This window comes from Acanthochromis polyacanthus, chromosome 7 (genome assembly GCF_021347895.1).
Source record: "Acanthochromis polyacanthus isolate Apoly-LR-REF ecotype Palm Island chromosome 7, KAUST_Apoly_ChrSc, whole genome shotgun sequence".
In the NCBI taxonomy this organism is placed as follows: Eukaryota; Metazoa; Chordata; class Actinopteri; family Pomacentridae; genus Acanthochromis; species Acanthochromis polyacanthus.
In genome coordinates, this window is record NC_067119.1 from 18,052,991 (window position 1) to 18,071,353 (window position 18,363).

At 39.4% G+C, this 18,363-nt stretch overlaps 2 protein-coding genes across 5 annotated transcripts in view; one reads left to right on the forward strand and one right to left on the reverse strand.

Moving 5' to 3' along the window:
* The window catches only part of agtpbp1 (ATP/GTP binding carboxypeptidase 1), a 31,140-nt gene extending 26,473 nt beyond the window's left edge, over positions 1–4,667 (reverse strand). For 3 of the 4 annotated variants that reach the window (XM_022199097.2, XM_022199094.2, XM_022199093.2), the window contains exons 1-3: positions 4,504–4,667; positions 3,021–3,079; positions 1,982–2,112 (exon numbers count right to left, since the gene is read on the reverse strand). In XM_022199097.2, coding sequence (XP_022054789.2) covers positions 1,982–2,112; positions 3,021–3,052 — 163 coding nt within the window. In that variant the 5' untranslated portion in view covers positions 3,053–3,079; positions 4,504–4,667. The remainder of the gene's footprint in view (positions 1–1,981; positions 2,113–3,020; positions 3,080–4,503) is intronic. The other variant, XM_022199096.2, reaches the window with a different exon arrangement.
* Positions 4,668–4,811: 144 nt separating this feature from the next.
* Positions 4,812–17,334, forward strand: naa35 (N-alpha-acetyltransferase 35, NatC auxiliary subunit). The gene is made up of 23 exons (XM_022199098.2): positions 4,812–4,936; positions 6,181–6,309; positions 6,420–6,453; positions 6,736–6,850; positions 7,015–7,089; positions 7,272–7,439; positions 8,240–8,306; positions 8,436–8,479; positions 8,592–8,642; positions 9,126–9,209; positions 9,457–9,571; positions 10,551–10,729; positions 10,952–11,011; positions 11,164–11,270; positions 14,106–14,172; positions 14,417–14,515; positions 14,739–14,917; positions 15,032–15,168; positions 15,290–15,357; positions 15,468–15,608; positions 15,759–15,881; positions 16,576–16,656; positions 16,927–17,334. Exons 2-23 carry the CDS (start codon positions 6,189–6,191, stop codon positions 16,984–16,986), a joined length of 2,175 nt encoding a protein of 724 aa, XP_022054790.1. The 5' UTR covers positions 4,812–4,936; positions 6,181–6,188; the 3' UTR covers positions 16,987–17,334.
* Positions 17,335–18,363: the final 1,029 nt, after the last annotated feature.

An 18,363-nucleotide genomic window follows, 5' to 3' on the forward strand; every position in this document is an offset into this window, starting at 1 on the left:
TTATTGTTACTTTTGTGAGTTTCAAGTGATTTCAGTGAGAATTGTGGGTTTTTCCTTCTTTAACTGAGGGGTACCAACAATTTTGTCCACGTGTGTATCATGATTGATAGGGTCACAGACAGAAGCCTTTCCACTGTGCTCTTCAGTCATGATGGATTACCTATGACTTTATTTTGAAAAGGGAGGAAGCCACAAATTACAGGAGGAGGAAATACGAAATTCAAGAAAAGTGGGAGGGAAGAAGTTCAAAGAAATTTCAAATTATGCTAGCAGGTGCAAAATAATGATTCAGCAGAACTTTTACCTTCAAAGGACACCTTCACACAAAAACTCCACGAAGGATTGACGGATTACAAGCTGTCATCACTCAAAAAAATTCACACTGAAAATGCCACTAACTGAAAACAACTAGCTTCACAGCAACAATAATACAAGAGCTACAAACAAAAACACCATGACTGGATCTTAATTAAGTAATGGCTGCATTCATCACCTCTCTGCAAGTATCAGCTTTCATTTTCAATTAATGTGTTAATATTTGATGACCATTTTCACTTAACTGATTAATAGTTTAGTCTACCAAAAGTAATAGTAAGGTACCAAAGTAATAAAACTTGCACCTCACAATTGCCTTCAGATTGCTTGGTTTGTGTGACCAACATTTTAAAATACAAAAGCATGACATTTATATTCATCTAGAACTGAGAAAAACAGTCAATTTTCCCATCTGAGAAGTAATGTAAGATTTCTCATCACTTTTGCCTGACAACTGACATAAACCAGAATCAAAAGTAGAATTTTGTTGGTGTGATGAATCCATTAATTAATTAATTATTAGAGTACGAGAACAATGACGCCTGCATCAGAGATTTCCATTCATCTGAGCAGAGAGTCTCCCTGCTAACAGAGACACACTCATGTTTCAGTGTGTTTGACACTGTAATGTGGCACAATGCCTTCCACTTCTGCTGTGAGATCTTCTTCTCTGCTCTCCTTTCAAAGAGTAATCAGAGATTGGGGGACACTATCAATCCATCCGCACCTTGACTACCGCTGCAGAAGCCCGTCTCTATTTACACAGCAAAAGTGCTAAACAAGTCTTTAATGAATTCATCAACTTGACCTGACAAGCTGATGCTGTACATGAAGATATTTTAAAAGGAGAAACATCAGCTTTGCACAGTAAGTCTGTTTACAGGTGTGGGGGAATATTACTGAATGTGAAAAAAGGTGTGGAGCTGGGAAGAAGCATACTAGACCTCGATAGCCTGTACCTCATACATGCATGAGGAAATGATCTGAAGTTTACATCAGACTTATGAAATGTAACATACACAAATCTCTAAATGAACTGGTATCTGTCACATTTCATTGTGTGTAATGCAAGCACAAGATTTTGAAGAGAAAGAAACTTTCAGAATAAAACAGAAGACAGCTCTGGTGGAGTGGGCTGTGTCTTTTTTCCTTTTGAATGCATTTTTAAATTATATATAAGGATTTTTTTCATTTCTTTACATTTGAGCCCAACTTATTGTTTTGGAAATTGCTAAGAATACTATTTATAATAATAACACATTACAGTGAATGAATACTATGCAAGTGTGAGCCACGGCCAGCGCTACAATTTAAGACAAGGACTGCTCACTGATATTAGAATCAAAAGAATCAGAACCAGAAGGAGTTTTATTGCCAAGTAGGTTTCCACAAACAAGGAATTTGACATTGTGTTTTTGTGTAGAAAAAGAACAATGTTAAGGAAGGATAAAAAGATATTTAAAAAGCAAGCGTTTCAGAATAGTAGGCATTAACACTTAACTAAAGAGAACACTATTTTAGAGACATGGACACAGACTCCCAGCCATCTGGTCTCTAAACAAATGCATGTAGAAATAGAAAATATTGTCCTTTTCAATTGTTTCAGCTGGTGTAAAGCAGACATGTTAAATGTTGTGCCTGTGTGTATGTGTGTACGTGCTCTCACCCTGTGTCTGTATGAGATGAAGGATCTTTGTAGTGACCTGTCTCGCCATTTCGACATCCCTCACCATGGCCTCTCCATTCATCCTCTCTAGTTGACCCAGGAGCATCAGCACCCTGGAGTTACTGGGAACACTGGAAATGAACATACATTTTTACCTTTACAAAGATTAGGAAGAATGTCTGTAACAAAGTAATCTTATCGTATGTAAGCAAACACATGTATTTAGTGTGTGTAAAATGAATGTAACAGGTGGTCCTCCATGGCCAGAACTGTAGGAGAGATGCCTAGCACCGGGTGATACTGGAGAGCAAATATAAAACATCACCTCATTTGGGCAAATGACCTCATATGGACACAGTGAGTCAAATAGGATCTCTGAGGCAAAAGAAAGGTAACCAACCAAAATAGCTTCATCAGTAATACAGTGAAGAGCCAAGAACAATTACAACTTGGCAATCAATGTTCAATCGAGGCTCGAGTCGGACTAATCTTTTATTTTAATAAAGTTGATTATCAAGGCTGTCTTCCAGTCCCTCACTATTTCTGGAGTACTGAGCCGTCCGTCTCTTGTAATCTTAGCTCAGTGGCACTCAGCTGGAAACATGAGGTTAGAGGTCAGTTGGTACAGCAACGGCAAACACGGGATAGAATCAAAACTCTGATTGTACCCAGTGGAGCAAAATTTGTCTTATGTCCTTATAAAGAGAGAGAGAGAGGAAGAAAGAGGGAGAAGGACTACAGACCGAGAGACAGAAGTGTGTTATAGAGATAAATTAAGAAAAAATGTCAAGAATGAGGGGAAAACATTATTGAAGAATAGACAAAGGAAAACATAGCTATAGAGCCTCAACAAATACATTGTGTAAGTGGATGAAGGCTATCCTGAAAGTAAGTACTTACTGAAAGATAAGGAGCACTGCATGTGAACAGATGGCTGTGTCAGTACAGCTTTCACACAGAAACATATGCACAACCTCATTGTGTTTGTCCATGCATTTGAAACTACATTTATTGGTCTTCAAACAGAATAGTAACTCACCCCTTCTCTGTGGCCATTTTGGGTTTGTTCATTTTTACCACATCAACATTTCATGTCGTCTGCAAGGGAAAGCAAATAAAGACCTCACTGACAAAAATGGAGAAGCATAAACATTTTGTACATTTTTAGAAACAAGTGCAATCAATCTTTGCCCCATGTGCCAAAGGATATCCCACTGGACTGCCTCTGATGTCATATCAGGCTGTAGTCAGCCCTGCAGCTACGACTAAACCAGCTGACAATAAAGCTAAACTGCACATGGCTGTGAATGTATAGGTCTGAAAATAATTTATAGCCCTGTAACAAACTAGTGACCTGTTTAGACAAAGTGTACCTGCTTAGCAGAGTGTGCAGGAACAACCTGCAGATTCTACTGACTGTACTGGGACTGAAATACTATCAGATACACAGTGCCTCTTGATTGATTTTACACAAAACAAAGGGGCTGTCTGACATGCTACAGATCTCAAATGTCTAGAGACAAAAGATTTGCAGTCAATGTAATTTGAACACAAGCTTTGAAAAAAGCAGAATTATTTGCAATGAGCTGCATTACCTCAAACAGCGAGCCACAACTTATGGTAGCTTGATTGAACTGTTTAGTGCATAGTACTTTTTAGAGGTGTTCCAAGTGTTGTGGATGAGGTCAGACAGTAAATACAGGAGCATTTATGGGTTGAGATAAGATGAGTCATGAGCAATACTGCTTTAAAACTGTCAGTCATCACAACGTTTTCTTTTTCACAAGGGATTTGTGTATTATCACATAATAAAAATAAATAACGAAACCCTGCACTAGACAGTTAAAAGTGATTAATACAAAAGACATATTCTGCGAATCCTTTTAGCTAAAACTAAGCTCATGGCTAAGCTGTCTACCGTTGTGTTCTCAATCAGACTTTTCCAAAGCTTGCAGACTCACAGTATGCTGTCATCTACCTGTACCTATCCAGTAAGAGAGGATGGATCATGGGCTACTGCAGCCTGAGGTCACGCCTTGATGCATATTGACTGAGTGGGAGCACAAATGTAGCAAGAAGTCAGGCTATGGATGTTTGAAGCTTTCTTCAAATCAGTTATAAACCTGACATGTTATGGAGGTCGGCTTACATAGAACAGATGGCAGAAACAAGCCTGTGGGGCTTTCTACTTCAACAGACCAGCATCCAAAATCCATTAGGAAAAGCATGGTCGCTACTCTTATTACGCCAGCCCGTGGGGGTTGTCACTATCAGAGGGCTATTGTTAGCAAGGTAAACAGCAAGAAAATGATCTTTTACAAGATGCTAAGCTGGATAACCTAGCTGAAGCTGGTGTCTGTTGCACCTGCCGAACTAGTCACTCAGTAACGGCCGCCTGTCTGCGCCAGCGGGCTAGCTAACTGAGGGATACGCTAACAACAACGCGAAATAAAGAGTGCACAAGCGGTGCTAGCTAAAGCAACAGACGCCTATAATACAAACAAAACGACGATTTTACGAACCTGTATGAAAAGGAACTGTCGTCCCGTTAAGGGTGGAACAATTCCGAGATAACGACTGAGCTGCTGTGTGTCCGAGCGTTGCCTGAAACGCCCTGATGATGTTGTGATGAGACCGAATTGTCGGAGTGTCTGTTGGTGGACAACGCGAGAGTAGCGGCGTCTTTCTGTGTGGTTTTACAAACATTATGCCCGACGATGGAAAGCATGTAAATGAGTAAAGTGTATACCATGCAGCTTTCAACCAAACACAGTATTAAAGCAGTTTTATTCTTAGACTGGTCAGATTTTAGGCATAAAGCTCCTAATTGGGGCTAAGATCTTATATGGACTACATTTCCCAGGTCGACAATGGTTTATGACGTAGAATTTATGTGCCAATCTTCAGTCTTCGAAGGCATCTTTATTAGCTACATGGTTTATAGAAATTTTTAAGGTACGTGCTGGTTTACAAAGAAAAGATGGCTTTCAAATAACATCGTATATGTTTTGTACGCCGTATGAAATTGAATAGCCTGTTAAAATGTCCATATTCTGACTTTGCTCTCAAAAACAAACTGTGGGTTACATTAGCCTGTTAGCATACGGTATTAGAAGCTAGCTAATTTGACGTTGGTGATAGCTAACATAATCTCGCGTCTTTTAGTTTACTGCAGCCTTGTAACTTACTTCGATGGTTTTATGCGTTTTTGTAAACGTTATAAATGTAGGTGGACACATGGCACTGGTGTTAGTAGTAGCAAAAAAGGCAACAATATGACATGCTTCAGTGTCTTCCGCAAACTGCATGTGATGAATGGATATCGATCATTGGTTGCACTTGCTGCCTTTCTAACATTGTTATGCTAATAAATCCTCACAAATTAAAGACATATCGAAATGGGGTCTTTTTTTTAAACGTCCCTTCACGCATAACAACACTAACGAGCCTTGGTTTGGAAGGATGTGACCTTGCAGTGCACTCAGTGGAATTTACACCATTTTAGGGTTTATCTTAAATTTCTCGAGTCAGCTCACTGAGCATGATAATAATCCTCTATTACTGCCTTAGATCATAATACACTGCCTTTTCAGACTTATACTATTCGATTTTTAGCGTTAATAGATGTGTAAAAGGTTTCTGAGAAAGGACAAAAATATTCAATATATAAAGTAACTTTTAACCTGACTGTGCCATTTACACTGTATGTTAAAGTTTGCACAGCTACCAGGGTGTTTGCCAACTATCTTTTGAAATGTCTGGTAGAGAAAGTGAAAGCGTGTAGCAATTCACGGGTTGAATGTAAATGTGTTTTTTTTTCCATTTATGAAAAATACAAATGCAGTGCTGTGAGGTCAGCAGGTCTTTTTGCTGACTCATTTCAGAGTTTACTTTAACAAGGCTTCAATTATATCGCAGAGTTACGATGTGTTGTATCATAAACTTCTCTTACTGTGGTCACTTTAAATTGTTAAACACGTGTAGATATCAATATAATAAATCTCTACATTTTCCAAAAGTGTAATAGTTTTGAGGTTGTAATTATTCATAATACTTTCCAAATATGGCTGACTGTAATATCCACATTAATCAGAGTCATTAGCCAAAGTAAAATGTCTTGTTAAACGTTTTTTTACTTTTTTCAATAGTTAATGTTCTGTCATATGTGAACTCTTTGTCCTGGTTCTCTTTGTCTTTAGAAGTCACCATGGTGATGAAGTCATCAATTGAGGATGATGATACTGGCTGGGGGCTGGGTATCCCAGAAAAAATGAAGAACAATGCTAATTGGGTTGATATAACACATGAATTCAAGGGAGCCTGCAAAGGTAAAGTCTGTCATAGTGACTGCTGGTAACTGGGTCGTATGTATTCAGTTATAAAAGAGACTGATGTCTTTCTCCTTTTCTTTTCTTGTTCTCATCTTTTATTTATGCAGAGTTGAACCTTGGAGAGTTGCTTCATGACAAACTGTGAGTATGACAAAGGGCTTTTTGCAGGCTCACATTTTAAAGGGTCAGTTCACTCAAATTACAAATAACATTTTCCGCTTACTGCTTGAGCCTGCGTGCTTGCCCTTTAAAACATCCATAGAGAGTTATGTCTCAGAGACAAAACAGAGCAATTGCAATAAAACACAGAATGCTTTGATTTTTTTTGTACAAACACACTCAATTTAACCATACTAAGATTTCCATTAGTTATTGCTTTAATCCATACATATCAATATTGAGAATATGCTTTTTGTTGTGCAGGTTTGGCCTGTTTGAAGCCATGTCAGCTATAGAGATGATGGATCCTAAAATGGACGCAGGAATGATTGGAAACCAGGTCAACAGGAAAGTGCTCAATTTTGAACAAGCTATTAAGGTACTGATCTCTTATTGCTCTACAGTGACAACAATAAATTATCAGAATTAAAGCAGAAATCCAAAGTTCTTGTCATTGTCTAGTTGAATTTGTTTGAATCTAAGAGATACAGGTAACCCCCCTTGTTCGAAGTTATTTGTATTACTCCGTTGTGTTATTTCCAGGAAGGTGCCATCAAAGTGAAAGACCTTAGTCTGCCTGAACTCATTGGAATCATAGACACATGTTTCTGCTGTTTGGTGAGTTTTATTTGGTTTGGCAGTTTTATACATTGTATCAATACTTCAGTCAGCCAGTTTGAACTGTACACTAAACTGTTTGTTATTCTAGTCACCAAAACTTGTTAAATTTTGGATCACCACTGCAGGAAATCCAATCCTCATATCTGCGTGTTTGTGTTATCAAATGTGTGTATGTCCAGATAACATGGCTGGAGGGTCACTCTCTGGCCCAGACTGTGTTCACCTGCCTGTATGTCCATAACCCTGACCTGATTGAGGAGCCAGCCCTCAAAGCTTTTGCCCTGGGCATGCTGAAGGTGTGTGACATCGCCCGAGAGAAAGTCAACAAGGCTGCTGTGTTTGAAGAGGTGAGTGGGTTTTTCCGATCTGTGAGTGTCTATGCTACTGTGGCCTGTTACTTTTCAGTGTGACCTAAGGGTTCAAGAAGGTGGCATTTCCAAATTGGAGGATAAAACTTAAATGAGAAAGTTAAAAAGCAGGCCTTGCATCAGGTCTACATCATCCTGGTGTCCTGGCGCTACAGAGGAGCTGCTCAGTGTAAATGCTAGTCAGATTCCAGGTATGAATGCAGTCAGGGTGTTCTGGGTAACTTATTTTATCTCAGGTGTTTTTAATTGTGTGTGTTTTTATTGCTGACCCTGCATTGTCATTTCGTTCTGCAGTGCATCCCTGATGTAATTTGCCTGAAAGGCAATAAAGTAATCTGATTCTGATTCAGTGGATGGTGGTTAGCACCATTGCCTTGCAGCTGGAAGACCCCCATTTCACGTCCCGGCCTGGGATTTTTCTATGTGGAGTTAGCATGTTCTCCATGTGCATGCGTGGGTTTTCTCCGGGTACTCTGGTTTCTTCCCACAATCCAAAAATATGCTGAGGTTAAATGGTGATTCTAAATTGTCCGTAGGTATGAATATGAGTGCGATTGTCTGTATATGTAGCCTGCGACAGACTGGTGACCTGTCCACGGTGTCCCCTGCCTTCACCCTAAGTCAGCTGGGATAGGCTCCAGCACCCCTAATGAAGATTAAGCAGTGTATAGATGATGGATGGATGAATATTTGTGTTGTTTGAATAGAGTTATAATTGTAATATAACTCAATGTCATATTGATATGTCTGATTGAACCTGTACCTCATATTTTTTGTAGGAGGATTTCCAGGCTATGACATATGGCTTCAAGATGGCCAATAATGTGACAGATTTGCGGGTGACAGGTACGAGTGTTGTGATACTTAAGTCTGCAGTGCCATTTATGCTGCAGACAACTGAAGCTATTTCAGATTGAAACAGTTCAGCTTAGATAGGTGTTTTCATCTCCTTCTCATTTGTGCTCATCTTTTTAGGTATGCTGAAGGATGTGGAGGATGAATTACAGAGGAAAGTTAAGGTATTTGCTCTTGACCATTTTAGGACTCAGTCTTTGCCATTTTAATGAAATACTGCTATTACAAAGGCCATTCTGACATGCATTGTTTCTTGATTTACTTCTGGTTTCTCAGAGTACGCGCAGTCGACAGGGTGAGCAGCGAAACCCCGAGGTTGAGCTGGAAGTAAGCTTAATCATTCATCTACATGTGCTGTGTTTTACCTGCAGGGGTTTTTTGGTTAAAATCATGTTCTTGAAGTAGAATTTGGACTATCTGGTTGCACAGTCAGTGTAAATGCATTTAGGACTGCAAATATAGCAAATTGTCTCACTGTTCTGTCTAATTATGCCTAGTATCCTTATGTTAAACTCAACCTTGAACCCTCCCACTTAGTCTCTGCCCACTAAGTCTTTTTTTATCATCTATCTGTCAGAGTGTGGAACTCACATGGCCTTCAAAGACTCTTCCCTGGAATTTCCAGCTGTTTCTTTATAGTATTGATAATAAAAGATGAGACATATCTGTCCCAAAAATGGGTTTTACTGGGTGGTCAAAACCAAAATAAAAGTTACTGTTTGTAATTTTTGTTCCTTGTGTAGCTTCAAAGACTATTTAGGAAACATGTATTAATAGCTCTGCAATGTTTTCCATGCTTTTTTTGTGCAGCATCAGCAATGCCTGGCACTTTTTAATAGAATCAAGTTCACACGCCTTCTACTGACTGCACTGATTGCCTTTACCAAGAAAGAGGTGACACACACAAAAACACACACAATCACAGGAACATAGATTTATGCAGCTAAAAGAACATTTAATCGTAATGTACAGGATTTGTCTTGACTTAAATCAATTAACGTGCATTTCTAAGCCATTTACAATATGTATATATACACTGCCTGTTAATGCACAATTGGGGGACTTCAATTAAATTGTTACCAAAACTTACCTTTACCTACAAACACTTAATAAGGACTTTTTTTCTTTTTCTTTTTATCAGACCAGCTCAGTGGGTGAGGCCCAGAAGCTTGTGGCTCAAGCAGCTGACCTGTTATCAGCCATTCATTCCAGTATTCAGCATGGCATCCAGTCACAAAATGACACCACTAAAGGAGGTAACACACACACACACACACACACACACACTTTTAGGCCATCAAGTCAAGCGCATAGTTTGGCTTGGCATGAGTTTACAATCTCGCAGCTCTGAAGGTTTCTGTACAGGGTGACCCAAAAGTTTGGAAACAAATGAAAAGTCTATAATCCAAATAATATAATGTTATTTCAATAAATCAGTACCACAGATATATTCAGAAGAGTAACAGATTAGTGTAAAACAAACATATTTCGACATGTTCATGTTTGTTTCTTATACAAAGTTGTGAACGTTTCCACCAACTGGTTACACTGGTTACACTGGTATCTTCTGGAATGTATCTTCATTCATGCTTATGAAGGTTCCTCAAACTGGCCAGTAAATGTTGCCTCATAGTACTTTTGGATGTTTAAAAAAAATTAAAACTGTCAGATACTTTACCATCAACAGTTTTGAAATCTGACACTGATGGCCTGCATTTTGAAGTGAAGCTCCAGCATACCTGGACCTTATGGTTCTATTCATTTTCTTCTGAGTTATTGCACTCGGCAAATACTATGCTTTTAAGTTATTTTATTATGTTATAACAAAAATGGGTAAAATAAGAGTGAATTCATGCACCCCCAACTCAAATAGACACTGCAGTTAAACTTTGTTTCCAAACTTTTGGGTCACCCTGTACTTGGTTTAGGAAATAGTCAAAACCACCAAACAAGGGAAAGTATTATACATACATTATACACATTCTGGTGTTATAGCCATCCAGTTAAACAGTCGCCCTGGCAACAACACAGTTACAACACGGTGCACATGAGATGCACTTCCTCAACAGATGTCCACACACAGAGTTGAAAAGGTTAAAAACTTAAGTTAATGTTTTATTTTGCTCTACTATAATGAATTTGGCCAAGACATCCTCTTCTGGAAGATGAGTTTATAATTTAAAAGTGTGACCCATGTTAGCATTCTGTTGTTTTTTTTTCCTGTGTTTGCTGCAGACCACCCAATCATGATGGGCTTTGAGCCACTTGTCAACCAGAGACTGCTGCCACCTACCTTTCCTCGCTACGCCAAAATCATTAAGAGGGAAGACATGGTGGCCTACTTCAGCAAACTTATAGAACGCATAAAGACTGTTTGTGACGTGATCAACACAACCAACCTGCATGGCATCCTGGTAAACACCTTTCCCAATCTTCTGCTACGTTCTGAATAAGTAACTTGCAATGAGTCGCTTCTTTATGATCATACCCAGTGCCCTAATGAAAAATTAGCTTAGGATTTCTTGTCTGTATTTATTTGAGTATGCATTTGTCTGCGAGTTTAAAAAAAAAAAATCTCAAGTGATGTAAATTAGAAAGGCTTTGTTTTGTTGATTTAAATATTGTGGTTTTCCCAGGACTTCTTCTGTGAATTCAGTGAACAGTCTCCCTGTGTGCTCTCTAGATCTCTTCTCCAGGTAGGTTTAGAAGCATTCATGCATCTGAATACTTGCTATTGTTGTTTTTGTTTAATATTTTGAAATATACATTTTTCCTTATACCTGCAATATGTAAAGCATATTAGCATTTTAAAAAAAGAATTAAATTCAAGTCTTTTTTGTATACTTAGACGACGTTCCTGATAGATAATAAGAAAGTGTTTGGCACCCACCTGATGCAGGACATGATTAAAGATGCTCTAAGATACTTCGTCAGCCCACCGGTCCTCTCCTACAAGTAAGTTTGCCGTCTGTTAAATGGTTAGACAGGGTTATTCTAATCAGTGGTTGATCTGAGAGATTTTTGATCTTCAGTGAACTTAGTTGGTCTTTTGCTTGTCAAAGTCACACTATCAGTTTCACCCCTCCACTGTCAGACACAGACTGACTGGTTCTTAATCATGACATCTGGGCCATTCCAGGTGAAATGACCAGATATTCCTTGGTGGTGTTGCTGCACCATCTTCAAATTAGTCCTAAATTTGCATGTCATTAGATAGTCACAAAAGTACTTTCTATGCAAAATTCTAGGCCTGTAGCTCAAATAGTTTCTGAGTTGTGGGGGTCTGAAATTTTCAGAATTTGGGCTATAAAAAGCCTCGCCAGCGTTTTTTGCATCTTTAAGTGGTTATTTCTCAGCCTCTAGACATACCAGAGAGCTGTGAGTTTGTAAACAAGGTCTCTGCATGTAGCTAGTGCCCCACAAACATCCCCAGGTGTTTCCCTACACTCTGCAGGCCATGGGGGCTTGCTAAAAATGCTAAAAATTAAGAGACACCTACTCACGAGTGGAGTTTGGGACCTGAAAAGTACTAGAAATACTGCACAGAAGTGTTCTAACACCCCTGGGTTCCATTCTACACAAACTTGTGTGATAACTTAGCAAACTGGAGCTTTCTAGGTACCTCAGTTTGGAAAATATGAGCTCCCAAAGTTGGACAAGATTTTAAATTGGCTATTTTGGGGGGCAAAAATCTCAGTGTGGGACAGGTACCAGAGACCCCAAATTTTTCTACAAGACAGTTCCATCTGTCTTCTATCACTGTACAAAAAAGCAGCAAGGTTATATTTGTAGTTACTGAGATATTCTTACTCAAAATGGCATGGGTAATGTCAAAATCATTTTTTGCTTTTCAGTACTTTAAACTGGGATACAAGTATTAGTAGTCATTCCAATGGTAGTATTATGTATGTTTTGTTCTTTTTGAAATATTAGTTGTTAAAGGTGAATACCTTCAAAAAGTATAATGACATGTTGACACCCATTTGCAATGCATACATGTAATTATAACGTACACATACAAATTACATGTACTAACTTGAATTCAGGGAGCTCTGTAGTAGTTTATGGTTGATTAATTTAAAAATAACAGCAATAATGTTGAATTTTACAGTATCAGTGCAGTGGGATTAAACGTGTTAAATTTAATTGTACAATGTCATGTTTCAAGCAAAAGAACCTATACCTAAGTTATAACTTAGGTATACCTAAGTTATACCATTACACTTTTTGAAGATATTCACCTTTAACAACTAACATTTCAAAAAGAACAAAACAAACATAATACTACCATTGGAATGACTGCTAATACTTGTATCCCAGTTTAAAGTACTGAAAAGCAAAAAAGATTTTGACATCACCCATGGCATTTTGAGTAAGAATATCTCAGTAACTACAAATATAACCTTGCTGCTTTTTTTGTACAGTGATAGAAGACGGATGGAACTGTCTTGTAGAAAAATTTGGGGTCTCTGGTACCTGTCCCACACTGAGATTTTCGCCCCCCAAAATAGCCAATTTAAAATCTTGTCCAACTTTGGGAGGTCATATTTTCCAAACTGAGGTACCTAGAAAGCTCCAGTTTGCTAAGTTATCACACAAGTTTGTGTAGAATGGAACCCAGGGGTGTTAGAACACTTCTGTGCAGTATTTCTAGTACTTTTGAGGTCCCAAACCCTACTCGTGAGTAGGTATCTCTTAATTTTTAGCATTTTTAGCAAGCCCCCATGGCCTGCAGAGTGTAGGGAAACACCTGGTGATGTTTGTGGGCACTAGCTACATGCAGAGGTCTTGTTTACCAACTCACAGCTCTCTGGTATGTCTAGAGGCTGAGAAATAACCACTTAAAGATGCAAAAAACGCTGGCGAGGCTTTTTATAGCCCAAATTCTGAAAATTTCAGACCCCCACAACTCAGAAACTATTTGAGCTACAGGCCTAGAATTTTGCATAGAAAGTACTTTTGTGGCTATCTAATGGCATGCAAATTTAGGACTAATTTGAAAATGGTGCGGCAACCACCATCTGGTGAAACCACACGGAATGACCCAGCTGTTAGTTAATGCACCAACACAAATGTACTGCAAGTAAAAGCTTTCTGGAAATAGATACATCAGAGGAACAAATAATGGCATGTAATGTCAGACCAACTCTCAGCACAGTTTTGCTGCCTGACAGTCCTGTATATGTGATAAATGATGCTGCTGTAGGTTAAAGAGAGACAAAGTGGCAAATGTGCTGTGATGTGAATGAAATGCAAGGACACGTGTTTAACAGATTATGTTTTCACATTAGAACAAACTTAGCCAGTAAGTGAGTCTCACCTGTTGCCATTCATTGGTGGAACTACAGGCATTAATGTTGCATCAAGAAGATCACTTCACACATCATCAGTCAGGGAGATGTTCCTCCTAAATTGATTAATGGTGCAACAGTGCGGAAATGTCAACAGCAGTGAAAGTATCACAGAACACAGCGCCACCAGTAACAGCGAAAAAGCCCAGGCAGAGTTATAGGTGTGATCATTTTATTGCCCCAGTTCATACTGAGAAGCCATGAGACATACCTTCCGCCGGTGTGCTACGATGTACTGTGATAATGAGGCTCTCTGACATTCCGTTCATCTCGAGTCAGTCCACCAGGATTAGCTGCACTTCAGCTGAATTTGTGCTTCTTTTTCCCCCTTTTTTCCTCTAAACTATCCAGATATTAAGTGTCAGAGCAGCAGCCAACTGGCCACTGGAGCTGAGCGGTCTTGAGTTTATTGTGTGTCTGTGTGTGCTCCTCTCCACAGGTGTTGTCTATTCAACAATCATCAGGCCAAGGACTACATTGATTCCTTCGTTACTCACTGCTCCAGGGTATGTTATCTATACCGCTTAAAGGCTGTTCATCTGCTACATGTTCAAAACCTCAGATGCACTTATTTGGCTGATTTTACTTTAATGTTGGATTTCTTCAATAGCTGAATTGAAAGGTTAGAGAGTTAGAGGGAGCTGTAAGCAATGAAATGTAAAATGTTCACCAGAAAAAGCAGCAAGTGGTGAAACTATGTGTGTTTTATTTAGATTTGTGTGCTTCTGTGTTTGCCTATTCTTCCCACAGCCCTTCTGCAGCCTCATCCAGATCCACGGACACAATCGAGCTCGACAGAGGGACAAGCTGGGGCACATTCTTGAAGAGTTCGCTACACTGCAGGATGAGGTGATCTGCAGCTGCTTCTGCTGTTGATCCCCTTCTTCTTCCTTTTTCTTGAACACAAGACTGTTTTTTTTTTTGCAATTTGTGCTACAAGTACCACAAGTTAAACATTAATTAATCCATTGCACCTTATCACTTTGATGTGGTTTTCTTCCATCCATATTGAAGCTAGTTGTGATTTAGTTATTAATAAACCACCACTGAAGATTTCTTCTGTGCTGTACAGGCGGAGAAGGTGGATGCAGCGCTGCACAGCTTACTGATGAAACTTGAGCCTCAGCGACAACATCTAGCCTGCCTTGGCACCTGGATCCTCTACCACAACCTGAGGATCATGATCCAGTATCTGCTCAGCGGCTTTGAACTGGAGCTTTACAGCATGCATGAATACTATTACATCTACTGGTGAGAGCACATATGTTTGTTGGTCGCTGGTAATTGTAGCTTGCTCAGGTGGCGGGCACAAAATCGCAGTTAATGTGTTCATCTTCAAATTGGTATGTTTGTTTTTGGCTGTAGGTACCTGTCAGAGTTCCTCTACGCATGGCTGATGTCCACTCTAAGCAGAGCTGACTCCTCTCAGATGGCAGAAGAGCGAATACTGGAGGAGCAGCTGAAAGGACGCAGCAGCAAAAAGACCAAGAAGAAGAAGAAAGGTAGGTGGATTGTCTGTGAATGACCACAACATGCAAACCCATGTGTGCTCAGAAATGCTATCATTCTTTGTAGAAGTGCCACCTTAATGCAGGAGATGTTATGTTTGGATTTCTTTTGCAGTTCGTCCTCTCAGCAAGGAGATTACCATGAGTCAAGCATACCAGAACATGTGTGCTGGAATGTACAAGGTGGGCAAGTATGACCCATCTTCACCTCCTTTTTTTTTTTTTTTTTTTTTTGCACAATGAGGTGTATAAAGGTTTATGCATCCTTTCTTTGCCTGCGTTTCTATTTTCAGACCATGGTAGCTTTGGATATGGATGGGAAGGTCCGTAAGCCTCAGTTTGAACTGGACAGTGAGCAAGTTCGCTACGAGCATCGCTTTGCTCCCTTCAACAGTGTGGTCACCCCTCCACCTGTACACTACATCCAGTTCAAGGTACTGTTTGTCTCTGTGGGTTTAATTTGTTCAACAGGCCCTCCATATTTTCCATCACTCTTCATTTTTTCCCCATTGTGCTTGTCCTCTCCCCTCCACAATCCACTTTTCTGTCGTCTCTGATTTTGCTCCTCTTCTTGTTGGTTACAGGAGATGTCTGATCTGAAGAAGTACAATCCTCCCCCAGGCTCTGCTGACCTCTACCTGGCAGCCAGCAAACACTTTCAGCAGGCCAAACTTATTCTAGAAAACGTGCCCAGCCCAGACCCTGAGGTCAGAAACTACATTATTGTAAAATGATTTCATATTCTTACAGCACCATAGTTTGATATTTACTAAAGAACTGCTAGTCTCCAGATTTTTGAGTACAATTTTATAGGGCGGGACCCGAATATCCGAATATTCGGTCGTGAGGGTGGTATCCGGATGTTAATTTTGAGATCTGAATATTCGCCCCGTTTCAGTTGAGGTTTTTACTACAGTAGGGCTGTAGCAGAGATGCATGCACAGACGAAAAGCACACATTTCAGGTCAGGAGAAGCATAGCCACTTTGAACCAATAACAAATACTAAATATTGATATGTTTGTAAATACTGTAAACACCAACCTTATGAAGAAAGTAGCTGATTGAATGAGGAAAGCAGAAATCAAATGGGTGCAAGTCTGCCACTGGTGGAACACTTTGGAAAATTGCATTATACATGACTGAATGTAAACTATATATTCTTAAATATTAGTGGAGCATTTGTTTTCATTTTAATGTAATCTGGTTAGTAAGAATTTTGTTTGTGTTTTTCAGAATAAGGGCCAAGAGTGGAATATTCTGTGCATGAAAAATTTGCTGTAAAAATGAGCTTCTGGCTACATTATTAACTTTGAGGCACGTCGTAGTTGTCTGCTTTTTCTGCTACACCTTTTCCTTTTGTCTTTGACTATCAGTAACCAGATATTGTTATTTGATAACAGGTGAACCGTATATTGAAGGTGGCCAAACCCAACATTGTAGTTATGAAGCTCCTGGCAGGAGGCCACAAAAAGGAGACCAAGGTAACACAATAGACACACATTGCTGGAATTATTATTATTATTATTTGCTTCAGCGGTTTCAGTTGTTACCAATCAGTTGTATTAAGACAGCTGTGACAGAAAGAGATTCTAAAAGAAGTGGTGTTTAAGAAGTGAGTAATATGTATTCAGTGGTGTTTGATCACAGAGTGTTATGTTCACTTTATCTTAATGTGGTGTCTGCTGTAAAAGCTGTTCAGTATTGTCAAAACTGTGTTGGAGTAAAACAGAAAAAAAAATCTGCATCCCCAGGTGCTGCCAGAGTTCGACTTCTCGGCTCACAAGTACTTCCCGGTGGTCAAGATAATCTGATTCTGCTCTGTACCTCAAGATGACAGTGTCTCCCTCACCTGAAGAAAGCGTGCTATGGCCCCGACCAAGGCCACGTCTGATCAGTACACCCAACTGTAACGTCATGTCAAGGAGCGCCTGAGGCACCAAAGCAGACCAGAGAACTCAGAACTGGACCTAAATGAGTAACAATATCCACATCTGCATCTGTGAGAGTTGTTTTTGTTAAGTGTGTGTGCTTATATGTGTGTGTGTGTCAAGCCAAGGTGCTTTTGTGCAAAGAACTGGCAGCCCCAGAACAGTCTTTTGAAGGCTTTAAATGAATGCTGTCATGGTGCTTGGTGCATCATTAAACTGTCTCACACCTTCCTTTATGTCCATGTGTGATTTTTCTGTTCAATTCAGAGTTCCAACATCTGTCATCCCAAGGCACTCCACATAGTAAGGTGAAGACTTTACACAATTACAGCAACAAATCTAAACAATGATGAGTCTGAAGAGATTATGGTACCTTGGTGAACTAAGGAAGCTAACTTATGCTAGATTTCTGCACGGCATCAGAAGGAAACCGGCAGAAAACAACCTCTTAAAAAAGACTGATCTTCTAAGTGCAGAGTGAAGCATGTACCTATGAAATCCATGGATCATGCATGAACTGCCACTAATGTGATTTTGTGAAACGGAAACGTTTTGGAGAGCTTTATTACACAGCTAACAGTAGTGGCACAGATGATTTTCATGCCAGAGAACCATCTGCACCCGTTCCCTCCTCAAACATTCTAGATAACCAAAAAGCTACAGCTGTCACGTCTTTAGTGGCTCACATGGCTCCTTACTGGAAAAGAACTTCATGTTTTCAGTGGATTACACTATCATATCTGTTCAGGGCACTCTAAATGACTGTTTTTGAAGAAAAAAAAATCAAAACAGAAAAACTCAGTAGTCTATGTAAGTTTTTATTGTTTGCCCCGACAAAAAGATTTAGCTACAAGAATTTCTTTTTAAAAAGTCATAATGGTGGGAGAGTTTTCTAGCTGTCAAATTTTGACACGTTTAAAAAATGGGGTTAATACAAAGTTCGGTTTTATTTATATAGTGCCAATTCACAACATAAGGCACCTTGGATGATAAGACCTTACAAACTTATACAGGGAAATCCAACAAATCCAAAGTTTTCTTTATTTCCCTTGAGCACATAGAGAACACTGTACACTATCGAGAAAAATGATGATTACACTGTCAGGTAGCATTGTCAAGACGGTAAATTGAGGAACCTCATGAGCAAAGAAAACAGAAACTGACTTCTTATATGTGCTTTTCTGGCATTGAAGAGATATCAGAACAAATAAGTCCTACAGGAAATATATTCTCTATTATAATTTCTGGGTGTTCTTATGC